The 23,860-nt window shown below is 36.9% G+C and overlaps 1 protein-coding gene across 10 annotated transcripts in view; it reads right to left on the reverse strand.

Moving 5' to 3' along the window:
* CNTN4 (contactin 4) overlaps window positions 1-23,860 on the reverse strand; it is an 874,155-nt gene that overhangs the window by 153,403 nt on the left and 696,892 nt on the right. For all 10 annotated transcript variants that reach the window (XM_023620062.2, XM_023620061.2, XM_070238574.1 and 7 more), the window contains 3 exons: window positions 20,668-20,865; window positions 5,241-5,343; window positions 2,165-2,349 (listed from right to left, as the gene is read on the reverse strand). In XM_023620062.2, coding sequence (XP_023475830.1) covers window positions 2,165-2,349; window positions 5,241-5,343; window positions 20,668-20,865 — 486 coding nt within the window. The remainder of the gene's footprint in view (window positions 1-2,164; window positions 2,350-5,240; window positions 5,344-20,667; window positions 20,866-23,860) is intronic.

Here is a 23,860-nt window from a genome sequence, read left to right on the forward strand (position 1 = left end):
TTAAAAACACAGCATTGGGAAAACCCAATAAGACCAAAAAAAATGAGAGGAAAAAAACGACAGCCAAACTCTTTTGTATAATTAAGCTCTCCTGTGACAATGAAAACAATTCGATAATGTCTGTGTCGCTGATATGCTAGTTGAGGAAAAACAAAAGAAAAAACATAGATGCAACAGCCAAGTGCTACGAAAGTCAACTGGTCTGACAAGCTTCTAACACCAAGGGTGGTTGACAACCGAGGAAAAAGCCGAGTTATCTTCAGAAAGCAGGCAAATTTCATTCTGCTTTTTTTCCCATGCATCGATGCAGATAACTTGATTTAAAAGAGAAAGACTGTTAGGACCTCATTTTCATCTCCAGCACAGGATCCCTGGAAAACGTCTCACTGCACAAAGCTGGGAGCCAGTGACGAGGTTGATTCTCCAGAACAGTAACTCTGGAGTATTCTTCTCTAGTGCAGGAGACGTTTGACCCACTAGAAGGCACTATGCCAACCCCTGGTTACAGAAAATTTCATACCTTTTTAACAAACTGAAAAGAGATATTTCACTTAAAAGAAAATCATGAAAGTGAAAATGACCTTACTCAATTAGTTGAACAACTCAAATAACATTTAGGAATAATCACCACTGAATTGAAAAGTCTATTCAACTAAGAAAAAAGGGAAAACATTGGCCATTTACCTGAATATTTTCAGGTTGTCCCTACCTGACATATAAGAAATAATTATTACACTGGTGAGAAAAATGTATCCTAAACGCTTAAAAAAAAACCCCGCAGCAATTGCATCTCACTGAACAACTCTGTAACCTTCAGTCTTATGTTTTTCCAGTCAATTAACTGTGGTATCTTTTGCTTTTCAACCAACCAAATAGGGTATCAACTGCCTCAGTTTAAGAAAGAGCAAAGATCGAATATCAAGTCTGTCATTTGGCATGAGTAGAGTTAGTGCTTTATTATTGTTGAAGACAGATGAGTGATTAAAGAGGAGTGCAGATTTATTCAAACAACTGCTGCCCAGATCATCATATGAAGTACTTTCCACAACCATGTGTGCTCTCCCACCACCTGGGCTACATCAGAGGGATGTGGGTCCAAAATGCTAAGAGTCACAGGGGGAGGGTCACTGAAGGCTAGTTGATATTGGAAATCTCCAAGTCGTTTCTAATCACACTTCTAAAAAACCTCATATGACTATTGAGCAAAATTATTTGGCCATATCTTAAAACTAAAATGCTTTGGAAGAAGAATTGGTGAAATAAATAGACTTTCATGGTATCAGTTATTGCAAGAAATAAGAATATTTAAAGTTTTTGCTACAAATTGCACCTACAGAACTACTCTCATCGCTTTAATAAACATTGTTGTTTATGTGAAGCATTCTTGAATAATTATAAATCTATAATATTTATTTTCAATACCCCAGACAGATGGGATTCAGGCATGTTCCAATTTGGCAGAACTCAATATGCTTTCAAAATGCCTATCCAATGAAATCCCTTTTTGGATATCAAATCAATACGATAACAGAGTTTCCAAGATAGGCTCAATTGATGACCACGTGCTAGAGGTTTTACATTTATATTGTCTGGATCAATGCCGACGATTTGATTGGAATAGGAGCAGCTGCACATATAGTCTTTGGGGTGAGAGAGATTTGTCTCTCTCCACTCTGATAAGAACTAAATTTGGACTGTGCATTTTGAGATGTTCATGGCACCACATTTACTGCTATCAAAGAGGAACAATTACAAAGGATTAACATGAGCCCCAGATCAAAATTCCAATGCAGAAAAGCATAGAGCTTTAAAAAGACAAATCAGGAGCAGGAATAACAAAACGTTTCCTGTGTCAGGTTTACAGCTTGATGGCAGGAGGAGAAACAGTTCCTTTGCAAGTGTGTTCACACTAATATCCATCCCCCAAACACATCAGCCTAATTTCTTCCTTTCTGCTCTGACAACATCCTTGCCCTCCACCCTCACTCTACCTACACTCCCAGAATCACCAAGGGAATGCTAATTAAGTAAAAAACCAAGGGTTTTACAGTCTTATTTTGCATAGTCCTTCCCCAAAAGCCTGAATGCAAACTTCTCAGCTTATTATTTTAATATCAAGAAATTCTGTAGCACTACAAATGATAAATTGGAATCACAAACTTACCATAAAAAGTCAACTGTCCCCTTGCTACGTTTTTCCCTCTTGAATTTTCAGCCACACATTCATATAAACCAGCATCCTCCTGCTGGAAATTGGGGATTTCAAGGATTCCATTTGACTTGTGTCTCCTGGCTTTTCTTGCTATTGGCTTTCCATCAGCTCTTCTCCAGATAATAGTTGGTACTGGACTGATAGTGATAATAAAAAGGAATTAATCAAATTAAAGAAAATTGTTTCTTTTATCTGAACCTATGCTCTCAACATTTTTCTTCTTAGTTCTAAACATAAGCTTGCATTAGACAGTGTTTTCCAAACTTCATTCATTTGCACATCACTATAATGATTTTATCCATATCCACATCTCTAGTATTATTATATACTTACTGTTTTTCTTAAAATCAAATAACCTTCCTTAACCTTAAATAATCTATCTCCTACAAAATATTATCACTCAAACAAAACAGATTTTTATAAGCTTATTATATTTTTTCTAATATATTTGGTTTTTCTAAATCATAAATATGAAAATAAAAATGTCCATGCACACATGTGGCAGATTAAAGATGGCTTCAAATTCTTTCACATTCCTTTCATCAAGATGAGGTCCAGGCACCTTCCTCCTTGAACCTGGTGAGCTCTTGGGCAACTTTGAATACTGAAATAAGGCAGAGGTGATGTTGTGTCAGTTTCAAGACTCAGGCGATAAGAAACTGGCAGCTTCTACTTTCTGTCTCTTGGAGTACTCTCTATGGAACCTTACCAAGTTATAGCAGTCCATTAGGAGGGTGGTTTGAGGAAAGCTTACGTAAAATAGTGAGATAAGGAAATAAGCAATCTATGGGGTCTTTATACACTCTCAAGGCATCTATCATCCTACAGCCCTAACTGTTAGAACACATCTTAAATTGCAAGGAGGACATTGTGGAGTCTGCAAATCAATGGTTTAGTGAGCTAACCACAGCTTTTAAGATTGTGGCTTCCTAGCAGGAGATACAATTATTTACTTATTTATTTTTCACAAAAACACACGCAGAGAAGTAATTAGACTAAAGACTTGCTAATCTTCTCTGGAAAACCTGAGATGGTATTTAAAAAATTAAAGCCATCAACTCTACTATACTTGTTTTAGAAGAATTTAGGTTCACTAGACAGACACTAACTCAAAATGCAGAAAGGGCTCTATCAGAAGTACATTATGGGTCTTTACATTTGATGAGAGAGACACTTAACGCATGCCTTTACAAATAACTGTACTTAGACATAGTCTTTTTGCTCTTCAGTGGGCGCTGATGATGTGTTTCAGCAGCTGGATGTGCATACTCAAACATTTCTGCGTAGACTGGAGGAGCCCAATTTGGGTCTTTTGTTTTTATTCTAGTGCCATTCAAGCAGCATGAATAGAGTTTAATTCATACCCCCTTTGAAGTGTGAACAACATGAATTTTGCTCTTTCTCTACAGATGATTTTTCAAGGTGTCACCTTGGAGAGTTCAACAAATATATTCCTAGCCTATCTAGTTACCTGCTTTCACTTTTCCCTTGGATTGAGTTTCCTAATATATATATATATATATATTAACATATATGTTAATAAAAGGGACCATATTACACTGTTTGGCAATCTGCTTTTAGTCTCTTAGCAATAAATCATGGGCATTTTCTATGTCTTACACATTGTTTTACAAGTTGATTTTTTTTTTTTTTTTGAGGAAGATTAGTCCTGAGCTAACTGCTGCCAGTCCTCCTCTTTTTGCTGAGGAAGCCTGGCCCTGAGCTAACATCTGTGCCCATCTTCCTCTACTTTATATGTGGGATGCCTACCACAGCATGGCGTGCCAAGCAGTGCCATGTCCGCACCCGGGATCCGCACCAGCGAACCCCAGGCCGCCGAGAAGCAGAACGTGTGAACGTAACCGCTGTGCCACCGGGCCAAACCCTACAACTTGATTTTTAAGGTCTGTACAATGTTCCATGCTACAGCTATGTCATAATTTATTTAAAGTGGTAAGTTTTAAGGACATAAAAAATGACCACTGTATTGTACCAAAATAAAGACACTATTGTAGCTTATATGGCCACGACTTGGAAACATGGAAACCAAAAGAATCCTTCTTTATTAAAGCTGAAAGTAAAAAGAAAAGAAGTAACGCTTTCTTCTATGGTTGCTGTCAAACACAAAAGTCATAAAAAAATAGATTCAATGCTGATGCAGGGGTTGGGCAAAAGTTAGCGTTGTTGCCTTAGCCAAGATTTGGGCACAGGAAAAGGATGAGGAGTTAGCAAAGGGTTAGTCCAATAGATGGAGTTGAGTGTAAAGATTCACGTGCATCCTCAAAATCCAGAGAAGATGTAAAATTCTCATTTCAGATGATAGTTTTTATGGTTTATGCCAAACCTTTTCTTCAGGGTTACTGGCAAAATCTTCACCAATCTGTTTTTTCATTTTCTTTATACCCTCTGATAGGTACTATATGGAAAAGTTAACTGGTTCCCAAGTAGGCTTATCTAACAATAATCCACAGACTGAATAATAAAGTTGTGAATAATTTTCAGACAATTCTGTAAAATAGAGACTCTCGTGGGGAATATCAGGTCTTACCTATCTCTAGGCAGAGTAGAAGGACATCCAGAATAGACAAAAGAAACCAGCAATTAGAAAAAAAATTCAAGAAAAGTTTGATGCATCCTCTATAAACTAGGGCCAGAATGAAAGTTCATATTTTTCCAAATAGTCAGCTTGACTCTACCTCAAATGAAGGCATTGTTTTCCTGTCATCCTGGGTCAGACAGTGTGCACACTACAGGTCATAATAATAGAACAAAATACTTTTTTCAGAATTGCCCATTCTCCTCTCTTTGTGGCACGTTAACTGCAGCAGCCTAAGCCTCCTCACACCATTACACCTTCCCTCTCCGTGGTGAGAGGGCAGAATCGAAGACGCAGACACAGAATTACAAAGAGAAAGGCTTGACTTGCTTTTCAGTCACCTCAGAAACTATCACTGCAAACAGTGCAAGGAAAATTCTATACCTGCCCAAGCTGAAGAGAGGAGAAGGAGGGAGAGAAACCAGAACTTACTTTCCTAAGGCAAAGCATTCCAGCTTCACTGTTGTTCCTTTTGCAGTCGGGACCGTTTCTGGGAACTGCACTTCTATTTTTGGCTCATATTCGCCCATCACCCCTGTGAATAAACGAAGGAGCTAAGTCTTGGAGGTTCTTTGAAAACATACATAAGTGTTTATCGGTTAACGTGGGATGCTCCCATACATCATTATGTGCATGATTAATTCTTTCATTTAAAGCAGGTCCTATGTCTAACAGTCGTGAATTGTGGCTCCTCTCCCAGCTACTGCTAGAGGGAAATTTGTATCACAGCACCACACCATCTGCCTAGGATTAAATTCTCCATGCATACAACCTCGCTTCTCAGAAATACTTTTTTTTTAGGTAGTCATGGAAAAAAACAAGGAAGGAAGATAAAGTCCTTGTCACCAGGAAAATCAAATAAATTATCTTTTTGGAAATATACTGCCAAAAAATTCAAAATACTTTAAAAACATACGTGCATGCCTTATTACATCTATAGAAGAAAAAAAATTCTGAGTAATCAATTTGTGACCACAAATTACTTTATCTTTCATTTCCAAGGCCAATCTGAATTAACCATAAATTAGAACATGCAAGGTAATATCAAATGCAGTATTTACACTATATTCAGAACGAATGTAAAAAGAATAATAGGAAGGTCATCTTCTCCCACTCAAAGGTCATCTTCTCCCACTTTCCCCCACCCTGGAAATGACTGTACAATTATGGCCCAGGTAACACAACCTAACAAATGAAGTCCATGCTTTAAACTAAATACTGATCAATTATTTCTTATCAATTCATTCTTGACCACATATACCACTGCTCTAATTGTTTTAATATATTTATTTATTTATATTCAATTTCTAGTCATTTTCTGTGGTCTCTGATTCAACTGTGTCAATACAAAGTTTGGAATTACGTAGTATACTAAAAAATGATAGGATCTTCCTTTTTCTTTCTCCTTTAGGCTTCCCTTAGTTAGAGGAAAAATAAATGGAAGGATTCAGAAGAAAGGTTGAAAGCCAGGAATGGATGGGGACAGCTACAATGACAAAGAGAAAAGATTGCACTCACTCTGCAGAGGTGATCCTTTTCACCTGCAGCTTCAGAGTTGGGAAGGATCAAGGGAATTTTGTCAGTGTGTAAAAAAAAAAAAACCAACACTAAGTGTCAGATGACATAGTCTAGCTAGGTTTACCATGAGGTATGAAGTGCAGAAGTGCAAAGCTGAATATAGTTGTTTGTTTATTTCCTTTCATAAATGACAGGGGAGATTGTGTTTGGAAGGCATCTTTGAGGTAATTTAGCTCAGCATTCCTAATCTTGGCATTTGTGGATGCACACTTTTCTACTAAGAGGGACCATAGCTAGCAACCTATTCTCAAATGGACCTTAACTCCTCCCAAATTGAAATCAGAGTTCTAATCTCTCCCTTCCTTTTAAAACAAGGCTGTAATCTCCAAAGGGTTAAACAGTTTGTCTTTAGTCTCACAACCAACTAGTTAGTGTTCAAGGTTGCAACTCTGGTTCTCAATTCCTCATCTCAGTCTTTTACTATGGCCTCTCACCACTGCAATGAATAACACTACAAAACTAGATTCATATACACTAAATCCATGCTTGACACATTCAGATACAAAACCATCCCTCCTTTTTTGGCCGGTCTCTGCGTTCTCTTGCACTTAAGTTTGGGTTTGCCTTCCTTTGAGCATTTGCCACAAAGTTGGACCAGTAAAGAAGTGACGCTTGCTAACGACGGCATCCACACACTGCCCATGCTGTTAACTCATCATCCCATAAATATCAGGAGGATGACACTGAATGCAGGAACAAGTTAACACCTTTACAGCTGCATGTGTGGCTGTGTCCTATGGGAGCTGTGTTAATTAAAAAGAGAATTGCCTTCAGAGAGAGGTCTTTTGTCCTCCCAGGAAATCAAGACCATCTGCATTGCAGTGTATCGTGTGTGGGAGACACGATGACAAGGTTAAAATACAAGGGACAAGGCTGTCTTAGCAGTGATCTGCCTCCTCTTTCTATAAACATTACATGTAAATTGGGTTTCTTTAAGCCAGCTATGAAAGATACACCAAGGAGCAAATATATCAGGACACACAACTGTGTCCTGAGTAACTGAAATGTCACTGCAGTGCAGACTCAGCATCCCAAATCCCCTGAACTGGTATCTCCTCATCCTAATATCCTACCTACTAAAGCCCAGACTCAAGGTCCACTCTTCCAGGGTCCTTTACCCCCTCCTCTGTACACCCTACTCTCTAGTCCACAGTGATCTTTAAATGACCAGAAAGAGGCAAAACCTCTTTTGCAACAGTTCTCACTGTTCCCCATGACTTCTTAAAAAAAACCCCACACATTTATTCAGGTAGAATTTATATACCAAAAAATTAACCAATTTTAAGAGTACAATTCAATGACTTTTAGTAAATTTACTGAGTTGTGCAGTCATCATAATTCAGTTTTGGAAGATTTCTATCATCTGGAAAAGATCCCTCAAGCCTGTTCATAGTTAATCCCCAGAAATAGGCCCAGGCCCAGGTAACCAGTAATCGGCTTTCTGTCTCTCTAGATTTGTCTCTTCCAGACATTTCATGTAAGTGGAATCATACAATATGTTGTCTTTTGAGCTTGGCTTCTTTCATGTGGCATCATGTTATCAAGGTTCATCCATGTTGTAGCATGTATCAGTAGTTGGTTACTTTTTATGGCTGAATAGTGTTCGACTGTATGGATGTACCACATTTTACTTACTATTCACTGGCTGTGTTAGTTCCCTAGCAATGCCGTAACAAAGTGATACAAATTGTATGGTTTAAAGCAGAATAAATTTATTCTCTCACAGTTCTGCGGGCTAGAAGTCATAAATGAAGGAGTTGACAGGGCCATGCTCCCTCTGAGACCCTGGGTAGAAGTGTTCCTTGCCTCTTCCTAGTTTTTGGTGGTGGCCATCAATATTTGGGGTTTCTTGGTTTGTAGTTGTGTCACTCCAATCTCTACCTCTGTTGTCAAATGACATTCTCTCTGTGTGCCTTCCCGTTGTTGTCTTACAAAGACATCAGTCATATTGGATTAAAGATCCACTCTACTCCAATATGACCTCACCTGAACTAATTACATCTGTGGACACCCTATTTCCAAATAGGGTCATATTCAACATACCTTTCTTGGAGACAATTCACCCATAGTATCAGTTGATGAGCATTTAAGTTGCTTCCACTTTTGGCTATAATGAATAATATTTCTATGAACATTCACATACATGTGTTTGCGTGGACACGTTTTCATTTCTCTTGTGTTCCCCATGACTTTTACATGGATGACTTTCCTCTTGCTTCATGTCTCAGTTCAAGTGATGCCCCCTTGGAGAAGTGTTTTCTATTCACCTTATCTAAAATAGGTCTCTATTGTTTTTCTCTGTCAACATCTTATTTCTTTTATGTTAACTACCACAATTTATAATTCTCTTGTTTGTTCCTGTGTTTAATCTGTCTTCCATCTAGATTGCAATATGCATGACATCAAGTAATGTTTCTTTTTCATATGTATCTCTAGTTTCTAATGCTGTCTCTTCACTTAATAGATGCTCAGTAAAAAACTACTGCCATAAAACATTTTACATATAAACTTCTGGGCACCTCCGGAATAAGCATTACTTTTTTCTATCATCTTTACAGCTATTTATATACATGTAGTTTCTTCTGCTGTACTTTCACTTCCTTGAGGAATGGAAATACTTCTGATTTTTTTCTGTATCCCTCACAAATCTTAGCTCAGTACCAGGCACAAGGAAAAAAATTGTGATGAGCACAAAATCTGTAGAAGGGAGGAAAAGATGTAGGAATGTGGGCCTTTATACTGTGACACATAATAGCCATTAGGTTAAATATGTATTTCTTTCCAGGCATGAAAGTCATTTTTTAAGTATCATCATGGCTTCTTATATGAGTTCACTCACTTAAGATCATATTTTTCCAAAATGAGCTGTGTAGATTGTTTATGGGGTCATAGGGAGGGATTTATGGGTTGATATACAGTGATCTGCATTTGTGGCTATAGGAAAGCAAGCAACAGAGTTATCAGTAATAATACAGATTGATCTGTATTTACAGGAGTAGTTATTGGATATAAAGATATGGATCAGAGATGGCATAGTATGGTTTTCACTGCTGTTTAAAGAATTTTTATTATATATAAAGATTGTCTTAGTATTAAGGTCATAAAAACGAAGGAAGCAATTTTCTTCAATTATATTATGAACATTTTTTGGAACACCTGTGAACTGTTCCATTTAATTTGGTTACATCTGGCATAGGCTATACTTTTATTCGACTATTTCTCTCATTTTAACTATTTTGGCCTTTACTTTCTACATTAAATTTTAAAAGCTGTTTCTTTTTTTATTTTTTAAGAAACAAAGGCCCCTTAAAACAAGAGTGCAATTTTCAAGTCATTCCTCTGACCACCTGTACACTTTCGAACTTAATTGCTCTACAGCTGTTCTGATGATTTACAGAATGGTTAGGCGAAAAGATTGAGACTATTAATGGAATTGCTTCCTCCATCTTCAAACTATTCAAAAAAGTGGGAAGATATAAAGGCCTAGCTGTATCTACACAACCAAGGTAACAAAGTAAAGACTACAGATAATATAGTCAAGATCAACTAGGATATATAATCTCAGCAAGGTTCCCTTTCTCCTGTATGATACATATGATAGGCCTATAGAGACAACTATTGATTTCAATTCTAAATAGAGACACCTATACCTATCATTTTAAACAGAAAGTAAAAAAAGTCTTAATTCTTAAAATGCATTGTCATTATTTTCCATCTTTTGGAGTAGAAGAGACCCCATAACAATAGTGAAAGCTACAGCACTTTAAATTCCATACATCAAAGTCCTCAGAAGTCAGGGGCTTAGCTATATTTACATTCAATGAATTAATTCAATAAGTATTCATTTAACACCAATCATAAGCTATGCACTGTGCCTAGCAACGGGAGCACAGTGTGGATAACACAGTCCTGATCATTATCTTCATGACATTTGTACGCTACTCTTTTTCAATTCATTGCATAGTAACATGGGATATGCAGGCAATGATTGTTTTTTGAATAACTGAAAGCATTAATTTCCAGAGGAAGACACAGCTAGAAATTCCTACGTGGTTTTTCTAAACCAGCGGTTCTCAAACTTGATATCACCTGGAGGGCTTGAGTTTCAGTAAATTGAGATGGAGCCCAGGAATTTGCATTTCTAACAAGCTCCCAGATGATGATAATGCTGCTGATCAAGGGGAATACACTTTAAGAACTTCTATAGTAACCATAAGATGTTAAGCTAAAGCATGAAGTTCTGCCTAGCATTAATAGACATCTCCTATAGGCTAGTCATTGGGAGAGTAGTAGTAATGGAGTTTCACCAGAGACAATGCCCATCAAGAGCCTGGACTCTGTAAGAGATGAACTTGTGGCAATGATTGTTTCCCTTTCAAAACCTGGAAAGTTATTAAGGCTGCTGCTGCTGCCTGTAAGAACATAGAATTTAACAAAATAACTGGCAAATAACAGAATATGAAAGAGAAATCAGCCACACACCATGCTTGTTTAACTATAGTTTGCAGAGTGCTGTGCTGGCAGAGGAGGCCAGTTTGCAGAGCTGTGTGCCATAAGATTTTGCCAACACCTGCCTTAGCTGGAATATGTGCTTGCTAAATTAAATCACAGAAGGGACTTTTACCAATTTCCAGACTGGGATTTTTCTACTGAAAAAAAATTTCAAAATTGTCTTATGAAAAGTTCCCACATTGACTTTCTTGAGGAATAAGTCATATGATATATATTCCATTAATCTAAACATGTTTGGAAATTTCTGATGAGTCACACAAATTCCTCCTTGGCTGAATTTATCATTTTTCCCTTTTAAAAAAGGTTTGTTTTGCCCTGGGTTGAAGGAGATACTGTGGGACCTACTAGAAGGTGAATTCCCACTGAGCTTGAAGCAACAACTGTCCAGTCGTGAACCTCTCCAGTGCTGGAGATGAGGAGTAAGGAACCTGAAGGTTCTATATCCCCTCTTATACTTTGGGTTTTAATCTGACCTCAGAAACCTGTGGGATATGAAAATAAACCCCATGGTTTGACCTGAATCAAGCCTGCACTTTGTTCCTTCTTTCTCACTAATTATAGAGCAGAGATAACCTGGGTTATTCCAGAAGGCTGTCTCCTATAAAGGTAGAGTGATTGTGTATTTCTGCTTGCCTGGGCTAGTCCTGGTTTATGTGAAGTTCTGATGTATTTTGCTAGCAGTTTATAGTTTGGGCATCTAATTATAAAGTCATCTTTTTGATGAAAGAAAGCCAACTTTGTCTTCCTTTGAGGAAGCACTTTCATATTCATCCTAATAAATGTTCTTCATATTGTGTTGAACTAAACGCTCACTCTCTCCCTCTAATTTGTTCATGTTGGTCCTAGTTCAAATCTTTGGAACCACAAAGAATTGTCTCTTGATGGACAGTTTTCAGATATTTAAAGATATTATCATGTTGTCAGAGATTGGCAAAGTTTTTCTGTAAAGGGACAGATAGCAACGACATTATGTAGGTTTTGTGAGCCATACAGTTTCTGTTAGGACTCAGCTCTGCCATTGTATCTGGAAAGTAGCCCTAGACAATATGTAAACAAACGGATGTGGCTATGTTACAATAACACTTTATTTACAAAAATGGTGGTGAGCTGTATTTGGCCCGCGAGCCCTAGTTGGCTGACCTCTGGCTTAAAGGAAATGGGGAAGATAGCAAAGTTTGAGAGAATTGATAGAATCAACAGACAAACTATTAGAACTAACAAGAGATTTCAGCAAGCTTGCCAGATGTTGAATCACTACAAGAATAATAGCATATCCATACATCAGCAATAACTAATTGGAGAATGTGATTAAAAATAAGCTACCATTTACAATAGCAGCAAAAATTATAGAGAATCTAGGAATTAATCAAAAATACCCAACATTTCTATGGAGAAAAACTTTATTTTATTTACAAAAACAGGCCTTGGGCAGTATTGGCCTACAGGAGAGAGTCTGACACCTGGTTTAAACAAACACTGTACCCACTGCCTGGGAATTCTTTTCTTCCCTCTTAGATTGTCCAACTCTTCATAGAAGCTTGGGCTGATTCCTCAAACCAGGCCAGGTTTCCTCACCCCCAGGCAGTGGCTGTATGCATAATCTCACCGGTCTTTGGTTTTAGCACAAGCGAAATTTAAATGAACCTGCTTTAATTCTCTATTCTCCCCAACAGGGCCCCACTCCTGCCTCAGATTGCAATTAGGCTCCCCAGACTATAAGCTATGAGGACACAGAAAGACTTTTTCATCCCTAGGGATAAATATAAAATAGATACTGAACGAATATTTCTTAGTTAAATGTATGATCCAATGAATGCCCCAAATCTTCTCTATTCCAGGCTGGACACCTCTGCTTCGCTCTTTGACTTCAAATCCCTCTATCAGTAAATATGTTTTTGGAACTGAATTCAATAATTCTGATAAAGAATGAAACTTAAGACCCTTCACTAATTTGGAATTCTCTAACACTGTAGGTTCCCAGGGGCTGAGATCACATCTTTTTATTTCATAGTGTACAACACATAATGAGTACTTAACAGATGCTTCTTAACTGACTAGCTAAATGACCATCCAAGACCTTTGGTCCCCATGGACCTGAGAATGGAAATGACTGTGCTGGAGGTCTATAGCTGACTGCCAAGTTCCTAAGCTTGTCAAGTCTTCAAAATGTCCAGAGTCATTAAGACACTATTAAATCAGATTAGCGATGGCAGCTTAGCAAAATACCTCACATCCTTTAGTCATTTAGATGTTCTTCTCTTAAAACATGCTTTACACCCACAGATCCTCAACTATGATGTTGTTAGAGAATTAAAAACAAGATATGATTGCTGTGACAAAGCCACACAAAAGTTGCAATTAGAAGTGAGAGTAAAATAAAGGAAAATGTTTTGGTATAAACTCTAGATATTAAGTGATATAGTCTAAGTGAAGGGCATATCTCTACCTGTGGCCAGGCAGAGGTTTCATCCTTGCCAGTCTAAATGCTAGGTCATCAACAAAAGGTTGTAGATCAAGTTTACAATCAGAAAGAGACCCTTGTAATGAATGGGTTTTTGATCTGACCACTAGGTTAATTAAGTGGCCTACAAACAAAGCTGATCTGTTCATGAAGACACATAGTGGTTGTTAATGCTCCCTTGAGGATCTTATCCAGTTTGGGGAAATATTAGGAAAGTTGACTGTGAACAGATGGTAGTATCATAAAGGAGGATACACTACAATGTATCAATATTACAGAATATTCTAGATAGTCTAGGTTTTTCCTTTCCATATTTTAGTCTTTGGGCTTTGGTCTTAAATTTGGAACTTTGAGGAGAATGTAGTCTTCGGAGACACTAGGAGGTCTAACGGTCACAGAGATGAAGGCCCATTGTGTCCTGAAAGAGTGACTGCACTTACTTTTGTGCTAGGATTGGTTATTAGCATGGGGAAGAAATATGACTCAATGAACAGCATCTGTCTGTTGAGTAGTGTTTGATATTATCTGGCCTGCGCAAATGTTAAGATTGGAGTAAATTAAGGTAGAGAGTTGTGACTGGAATTCTAGATGACGACTAGGAGGAATCTTTGATGTAACATGATAAATCACTCATTTTTATAGCTAAGAAAAAGGAGGAACAAAGAAATGGCTTGATTTGTCTCATGTGAGTTACGGTAGATCTGGGACTACACTTCAGATTTCTATAACTTTTTTCATCTTGACTTTTAGTCCTGTCCCCTTTGTACTGCATCCTAGGTTAGGCCACAGCAAATAAGACAAAGCTGGTGGGCACCAGTCTGGGACATTCTCAACTCTATGTTCAGCACATCTATTTCTGTCCCACTTTGGGCTGCTCTGAAACCACAGGATGCTGAGGTTATCTGCTGGTCTCTTTTCCACTAGGTTAAAGCTTGATTTAAGGTGAGAAGATTAAATGCTTCTATGCTGACCTTGTTCAATGTTTTCATGGCTATATAAAATTAGGCTGAGAAAAATGAATGAGGACTTAGAAAAATACAGTCAGTTATTTTGTTTATGTTTGAGAACATAAATTTTAAATAATTTAACTTTATATTGAAGTATAATAAACATTCATAAATGTGAAGTTTACATTTTAACTTCCAAAGACAATTTATCTAGCGTATATAAACATATGTACATTTATACACACATCTTACATATATATATATGCTTATCAATGTATATAAATATGAGGATAGAGGTGAGAAAGTGAGGGAGAGAGGCAGAGAGACAGAGAAATAGACAAGAGACAGAGAGACAGAAAGAGAGAATTTGAAACTCTAAGATAGGATAAATCCTTTGTTCCCTTTTCCCTAGTACCTCTTATATTTACACTGCTAATTAGGGATAATATTCAAAAATATTTAACAACTAACGTGCAAAGCATAGACCCAACAGACAGACACTGTCTATAAACTGCTCCACATTTGTCTTGGTTATAAAAAGCAAAACAAAGAACTGCCAAACCAATCCCTAGCCAGTCTCGAGGAAAACATAGCAAAAAGGCAAAGGTCTTACAATAACTTTTCATGCGCTGTTATGTACCTGTGTATGTAACGTACATAAACATCCTCACAGACATGATCTCATTTTCCCAAGACTGTCCTAATCTCTGCTCATTCTTTTTGCTTTAGCCATTTTAGAGCAAGTCAGGGGTAGTGACTAAAGACAGAAAAAATAGCCATTATGACTATCATCTAAATAAATGATTTCTCTCACAGTTATGCTGTATGAGTGGTCTATTGCCTTCATTTATGGAAATTTAAGTACACTATTTTGAGATCTGTGTAGGAAGCACATAATAGAGCAAGCTCATCATCATTAATAACCAGCAATTGGGCTAATATTGATCCATGTGTTACTTCAGTACTTGTGGTAAAAATAATTATGATATATTTTTCTCAATGAAATCCTCTTCTTTCATGGTACCTAAGCAGCAGGTGCACATTTCCACATAACAAGTTATATTATTTTTTTCAAAGCAGATTAAAAAATATCTAGATAAATACAAACTCATATAAAATTCTCTCACACTTGTTTAACAACTCTCAATTTTCTAGTTCCTAGAGATGAATGTTACAAATAATATACAATTATTTAGGAGAATTTCCAATATAAAATTTTCAAAAATAATAATGGAAAATAAACAAAGTAAATATTTAGATCTAGAGCCCCAAACAGCTTTTCTGAACCTCAGTTAAACAGCATGGTGACTGAGGACCAAGAGTTTGCCCCCGATCCTGTCTTGACTTACTTATCTGGTCCTCAGTTCCCTTCTTTCTTGAAGAATAAAGATATAAAATTGGGTGATCTGTAAGTGCCTTCTAGGTCCAATAATCTGTGGACAGCCCTTTACCAAGTATTTTTTTCTAAAAAATTAAAAAAATCTCTAATTACTGTAGAAAACTGAGAAAGTGCAGAGAAGCAAAAAGAAAAAAACTAAGAATTGAACATTTTACCACTAAAAGTTAAACGCTTTAAAGTTTAACATTGTTACCATTTTGGAGAGTGATATTCCAGCTTTCTCTGTCATTATCTACATGTGTTTTACAAAACAAGGATACTACTATCTATACACTACCTAATCTATGTTTTAAACATATAATTTGTTGAGCATATCTTACGCAAGTAAGTTATTGATGTTGCTCTTCTATCTTGTCACTGTTCAAAGCACTTTATATGTAATTTAACACACAAAGTAAGCCTCAGAGGTAGGTACTGTTATCCTCATTTGACTGATGAGAATACGGAACACAACGAGGTTAAATTGACGTCCAAAGTCCCATAATTAATAAGTGGTGGAACTGGATTCCACGCAGAGAGCCAGAGTCCTCACAGCGTACCCTTGAATCACCCTGCTCCATATTTCAGTAACAATCTGAGATATAGGAAGGGGTGAGCCATGTGAAAAATCAGGGACATGGAAACAGCAAGTATCAAGGTCTTGGAGAACTGTAGTCTCTTGGGAACAAGAGCTAAATAGGGTCAGGGGATTGACATGTGACACATCACACTTGCTTCTTATCAAGACCTGAGCCAACTGTTCACTGTTCACTTTTTATGACTCACTGTGACCTTTTAGGCTAGAAACAATGAATCACAGTCCAGATCTGCTTAGCTGGACCTCCAGAGAAATAACCTGAATATTGAGGACATCTAGTTCTTTAAGATACACCTGCACTTAGTAAGGAAAATGACCAGCTATGGCAATTAGTTCTGTTCAGACAATAAACTCCATTGCCTTGCTTATTTACGTTTCAGAGGCAGAAGGAAGATGTGAAATTTTGAGTGAGCTTCAATTATCAAAATGATTGTACAAACTCTATACTCACCTTGCACTTACCAGTTTAATACATAGTCACTAAACACCAGATCATGTGGAACGATAATTTCATTGATTTTGCTCTTACAGAGTAGACTTTAACAAGAATGTCATCTTTATTTTGCAATCTCTTCTTGATTTATATATCCCCTTTTCTCTTACCTCCAGACAAGAGCTAATTAAATAACCTATTTTGTGCTTAGTAATATAGTTCAAGTAGCCATTTTATGTACTTCAGCCTAAATGGGAAAGACATATTATGAATTTTCACCATGAAACTCTCATGGAAATTAAGAATGAATGGGCATTAATCGCTGAAGAATGAGATCTTTAGTCTGCTAATTTGTGATAAAATATTATAATAAAAAACATTTGTCATCTCAATGAAGATATACTAGACAAGTCAAGATAAATCTAAAAGCCAAGCAAAAGGCAAAGTTGTTGCCAACTTGAGGTGCACATGATGATTCTGGAGTTCCTGTGTTTGTGAATTTTTGCTTCTTTCTGAATCAGCAACTCAGTTTGATGTCTCTCCTGGGCTGTGTCTTACTGCATCAAAGTCAGTATTTCGCTACATTTGTGACTTACACTCAAACAGATAACACCACTGAACAGACATTTTGGCATTAGTGTATTATGCACAGAGGCCAGAGGGGCTGTATTTTTAAGTAATTCTGTACAAAATGCCACTGGAGCACATCTTTCGAAAAAGTTTCTTCATTCTTAGGTCTGAAGAGATAGCACTGATAGCTTTTGACAGAACTCGTCATTTACCTACTTATCTTTTTAAACTGATAAGATTTTTCAGGTTTATTTAATATAATTCAGCTTATTCCAACATATTAATTTAGCACTTGTCATGAGGCAAGCACTGTGCTGGGCCCTAGTACAAAGATGGATAAAAACTATGATCTGTGCTTGATCACAGTATCCTTGAGGTGGGGGAAGCCAAGCTGAGAAGAAAATATGAACATATCAGATGAATATTATGATAGAAAGATGGAACAAGAAGCACACAACAAATAATTCTTTCTATTGCCAAGGGAGAAGTCATGCTTTTGGTTTTACAAATAATGACTAAAATAATATTCTTGACTTTTCCCTTAAAAACTTGTTTAGTAAAACCATTTCAGTAAATGGCATTCTCATAAACCCAACTGCTATGCCAGAAACCTATGTGTCATTCTCGATTTTCTCTTCCACCACCTCCCACATCCAGTGCATCAGAAAGTCCTGGCAGCTTTAGCTGAAAACTATATCCTAAATCCATCCACTTCTCTCCTCTCCACTGCTACTCTCTAGCTCAAGCTGTTATCATTTCCCCACTGAGTTAGTGCGAAAGTCTTCTAATTGGACTTCCAGTTTCCACTCTCATTTTTTTACAGTTCATTTCCACACAGTAGCAAAGCAATCTTTTTAAAAACATGCATCACTCTCTTGCATTAAATCCTCTAACAGCTTCACACTGCACTTGAAATAAAATCCAGTCAACTCTCCATGGTTTCCATGATCTTCCCCTCATTCCTTTCCAACCTCAACTCAAACCACCCTCCACTGTGTGCTCCAACCATGCTCACATTCATATTCCCTGAACATGCCAAATGATTTTTCAGGGCTCAGGGCCTTTGTACGTGATAACTCAGCCCGGAATGCTCCTCCTTCCAATCTTCAAAGGATTGACTTCTTATCATTTGGTTCTCAGCTCATATATTACCTCCCCAGAAAGACTTTCCATTACAAGCCTGTCTAAAGTACACATTCCACCCCACAGAGCTTCTATTTTATCTATTTATTACTATCTAAAATAATTGGATTTTTGTTTTTGTTTACATTTGTTTGTTTGTTTTCACTTGTGTGCTCCAGGAGAATGGAGTGCCATGAGATAGGGGCCTTCCTGTTCTTGTTCACTGGCACCCAGGGAAGTGGCTGTCACGTAGCAAGTGCTAAATAAATATATGTTTCTTTTTTTTAAAAGATTTTATTTTTTTCCTTTTTCTCCCCAAAGCTCCCCAGTACATAGTTGTATATTCTTCACTGTGGGTTCTTCTAGTTGCGGCATGTGGGACGCTGCCCCAGCATGGCCGGATGAGCAGTAGAACGTCCAAGCCCAGGATTCGAACCAACAAAACACTGGGCCACCTGCAGCGGAGCACACGAACTTAACCACTCGGCCATGGGGCCAGCCCCAATAAATATATGTTAAACGAATGAATGATTGAAATCTACATTGTTTGCTCAAAAACTCCACAGTACGGTCTATGCTGTAAGGATGTTCAGACCCTGTCTGCAGAGGTTTGTCTGCAAATACCCTGTTTTGGGAGGTTCAGGTTCATAGCCTCACTTGGGTACAAAGTTCCTTCAGTACAAAGAGAAAGGGAAACAAATTTGGAGAAAAATCTGAGTTCCAGGCTTTAATTTGCCAAGTTTTTTTTTTTTTGTATAAATTCAGGTAAGAGATGGTGTAGTGCAATAAAAAAGAACATAGTGAGGAGTTGATATGTGGCTCTGGAGTCAATAAGCTGTGGATGCTGGGTGTGAATCTTGGAGTCAGTATTTTTTAGCTAGCTGTGTGGCTTTGGGATTTGTTATTTAACACGTCTGAGCCCCAGTTCATTCATCTGTGAAATATAAAAAAGATATTCCTCATATAATTGCTTGAGATTTGAATGGGACAATCGAGGTGAAATTCTGAGTCCTGAGAAAATAGTAAGTGCCTAATAAATGCTTGTCATTAATGTTCTTGGCTGACAGTTTCCTCACCTGTATGATGGGTCTAGTAATTCTTGTTCATAATGGAAGGTTTAAATACGTATTTGGGAAAGGGATTTATAAAGAATAGAAACTTAAACACGTAAACTGTGACTGCTCAAATCATTATATCAGCCATTATTGAAGAACTTAATTATGCCTTTGTTTTCATTCACTCAACAAATATTTATTGAGGATCTTCTGGGTACCAAGTACTGTACTAGGTGCTGGAAATGTATTAGTGATCCAGATACTGCATATGCTTTTAAAAAGGTAAGTTTATAGTTAGAGAGACAGTGAACTGACAATTGTGATGCAGAATAAAGAATTCTTGGGGGTAGTAATGGGCTTTATTGGAGTTCATAGAGAAGGCATCTGATGAAGCTTAGACTGTGAGGGGAGACAGAGATGACTTCCTGGAGAAAGTTATATATTGGAAGAAACTGGAAGGACCAGCATAAGTTAATCAAGTGACTAGAAGAAGGAAGAGCATTTCAAGAAGAGGAAACAGAATACATATAAATACTCATGGTGGGTATATGAAGACCATGGTGGGGAAAAGGCATGGTGCTACCAGAGTTTGGCATATCATTTCGTAAGACTGTCTTTAAAAATCACATGGTGAATTATCATACACTGTCCTGTCATCCATCTAAGTAATTCAGGGGAGGTTCCACATTTTCTTGAAATATTCTCACAAAAGTGTAGGAAATTAAAACTTCTGTCTCAAATAAGCCTTGATATTCCTGCATTTCACTATGGTGGGAACTGTCTTCAGTAACATAAATTCAGAAGTTATTTGGATAATTTAAAACTTCTTTCTGGACACAGAATACTAAATTACATAGAACTGATTAATGAGCTAATTGTTCAACCTTCACTTCATTCTGCCTGTGTACACAATTTAGGTGGAAGGAAACAAGAAACAGATTCCTTTGTTATTTATATTCACCTAAATCTACATTCCATTCCTGTTGAGATTAGCAATTAGATTTCTAATTAGTTTTCCAAAATGGATACATGGGTTTATTCTTTACACAAGCGGAGAAAATACAAGTACTAAATGTAGAAAGCATTAAACTTTTCTTAAATTTAATTTAGATAATCAAGCTTCGCATGCCAATAATATAACAACTTTCCATACTCAACCTGTGATCACAAAGAACAAAATTAATGAAATCCCTTAGAAAACTCACCATCATTTCTCAATATTAGCGGGGTGGGTGGACCCAGGACCTTGTGGTTTGTCACTGTATTCGTAACCACACAGGTATAATTCCCAACATCTGATTTTTCTACTTTGGCAATATACAGATTCCCAGTCTCTTGAGAAACGAAGCGACGATTATCCTGATAGGAAGGGTATTCATTGAAGATCCAGGCATAGCTCAGCTCTGAAAGCAAAAGGAATTATCATTACAAATCTGTCTTTTAGCAATGGAATTCTACTGCATTCATGAAAGAAATGGTCAAGTTAGAAGTTCATATTGTTGCCCAATACTCCTTTTTCAGCCTGCTAAATATATACAGAAAGTAATCACAGTCCCCTAAAGCATTTTACCAGTCTTCCTATTGTCAGTCAAGAAGATTTTATTTCTAGAGGACTAGAAGGTACACTGATAGTTGATTAAGAGAAGTCCAACCTCTTTAAGTCAAAAGAATATGCATTTATAGTTTGCTAAGCATGTGCCAAGCACCAGGCAACACTTACTGTGCTAACATTCCAATTACAGACCCAGAGAGTCTATGACTTTGATATAGTAAGGCTGGAAGTCACCCTGGAAACTATATAGATCACTTGCTTCACTTTATAGATAATAATCATTAAAGTGCATCGTAGTGCCACATACTAATAGCACTTTGTGATTTCCAATATATTTTTATAGTTTTCCATTAACTGAGAAACTTTGGCACAGAGGAACAAAGTAACTAATCCAAACTTTTAACCCTAGTTAGAGACAGAATAATGCCTGAGTCTCAATTCAGCTACCTCCTAATGCCTCCTACTATCCACACAAATTCTTACTCTTTTCTTACTTGTGAGGTTGAATTCTTTTTCCATTATTTTAGTAAGATGGTGGTTTAATATTGTAGCAAATACTTGATAAACATACATTGACTGACTGCTTGGCTGGTCCCATAAGTGTAAAGCTGCATTTTAAAAAATTAGTGAAAAAATTATTATATCCATAAAAGAGTGAATATGAAATAGCAAACAGCAACCTTTCCACAAATATTTATTAATCCCAGAATGCCAGTGGGATGGGTGTAATAGGCAGTTACACCTGAAAATTTTTCTTTGAAAGTCTAATTTTTCTTAAGAATTAGGCAAATATTTTGTGAATGAACATGTGAGCTCGTGCTTTCAATTTCAGAGAAGAACCTTAAATGACAATGAACTGAAATGATTTGCTGCATTAACTATTGTGCTCCAAGGAAATCAAACTTCTTCAGCTCCAGCCATTCCACAATTCCTTTCTTTAAAGTGTGATCTCCAGATTTGTTCAAAACAACTAGATGCAAAAAGAGCCTCTGTTTTCAGAACTAGTTGCTGAGTTAATATGATCCTGAGCTAAAGTCTAAACGTATGGAGTGTCCTTGGAAAATGGCAGAAAGGTCACTTCAGCTTTGTATAGAGAACATTACTGAAAAAGGCATTTTTGTTGTTTAATATTTCAATGAGTCCCAACTGTAATTGACCTCATTAACTGACTGTGCAACAGCCTTAATAATCCACTGTTTACATATAAAAGAGGGGTCATGCAGATTGCTTTCCCTTTATCACTGGCTTATAACATTTCTGCGTGCAGTATTTTAGAGAGATATAATTATGTTTATATGAGAATAGCTAATCATTTTATTTATACATGTGCATGTAATTATAAGTAACCCCATGCTGATGTCAAGAGGATACTCAATGTAAATAAGCAAGCGCTTCCTGGCAAGCTAGTTACGTCCTCAAGAAACTAAAATCTGGGAAAGGAAAGACCTTTATAATAGGTCATGAAGAAGTACAATCTGGGTATGGCAGTTTTCTCATAAAAACAGGAGATTTCACAAACAGCATGACTCAGTGTACTCTTCACTCAATTTGGTATGTGAGTTTCACACAAACCAAGTAATTTCTGAGCATCTCAATTCTCTCTGATGAACAATTAGGAGAATACTGCCTATCCCCTAATTGTTTATAAGAGAGTTTTAAGTATAAATTAGCATCTCCAATGTCACAAAGTAGAAGTTAGAAAGTAATTTACCAGTACAATATTAATCAACCCACACCTCTCCAAGGAGAGTTGTAATCAAATATGTGAGACTACATATTTTTTTCCCTGAAGACATTTTTCAAAACTGTTGCTAGTGGCTATTGGCTGGAAGGCTTTCTGAATTTGTGGGAGAAGGCTGGCTTGGTAACTAGAAAGTTGTATGGACCATGGATATCAGAAAAAAGGCATCTCCTTAGTTATTTTTCTAATCAGAGTTAAAAAAAAAAGACCAGAAGACCAAAATTCAAACCTGTGTTATATAAGGGAAACTATTTAACCTCTCTCACTTTCAACTTCTTAATCCATGAGATGGGGATAATAATAAATGTGACGCAAATACACAGTAAGGACCAATTTATGTGAAAGCATTCTGAATCATAAGCATATCTGAATCATTAAAAATTAATCCTTTTAAAAGTAAAACTAAAAATGTACTCAATTAACATGCTGTTTGATCTATTTAAAAATAAGTTAATTATTTTGGTTTCACTGCTTTTGTGTCGTAAGTGACTTAGCGCTTTAGTGAGAGATGCAAACAACTTTAAGCATAAACTACAGCATTTCCTACACTGTGGTCTTTGGAATATTCATTCCCTGTTAATAGAAGTTCTCTACCTCCCACCTACGCCAAATTTCAAAGGGTTACATGATCAAGTGACTTTGAGAAGCGGTGGATTAAACAAAGTTTAAAAGATTTTTAAATTTCTCCTTTCAGGACTCACAAGAGATTTTTAACATGCCAACATTCCTGAAATTCCTTAGAGCGTGTGTAAGCAAGCAAATTTATCTTATTATAGAATCCCCCCCATTCCCTTTATACACACACAGTTTTTCTAAAACATCTATTAATAGGTCACAAAACCCAGGTCGGGGAACCTTGAACTAACGCAATGACTTCAAGTTAAGAAACAGTAAGTAAAGTATAAAGATTATTAACTGCATTACTTTGGTTTTTGGGAGAATCATTAAGTAACATAAAACAAGAAAACAACAAAATGTTGAATTGTAAGTTTCCCAAACAGTAACAATAATATAACACTGTAAACATTTTCCAAGCTGTAGATACAGGAACAAACAAAAGTTGCCAAGAAGAGTCTCAAATGGATTGTGCTAAGATCATAACTAA

Source organism: Equus caballus, chromosome 16 (genome assembly GCF_041296265.1).
Source record: "Equus caballus isolate H_3958 breed thoroughbred chromosome 16, TB-T2T, whole genome shotgun sequence".
NCBI lineage: Eukaryota > Metazoa > Chordata > Mammalia > Perissodactyla > Equidae > Equus > Equus caballus.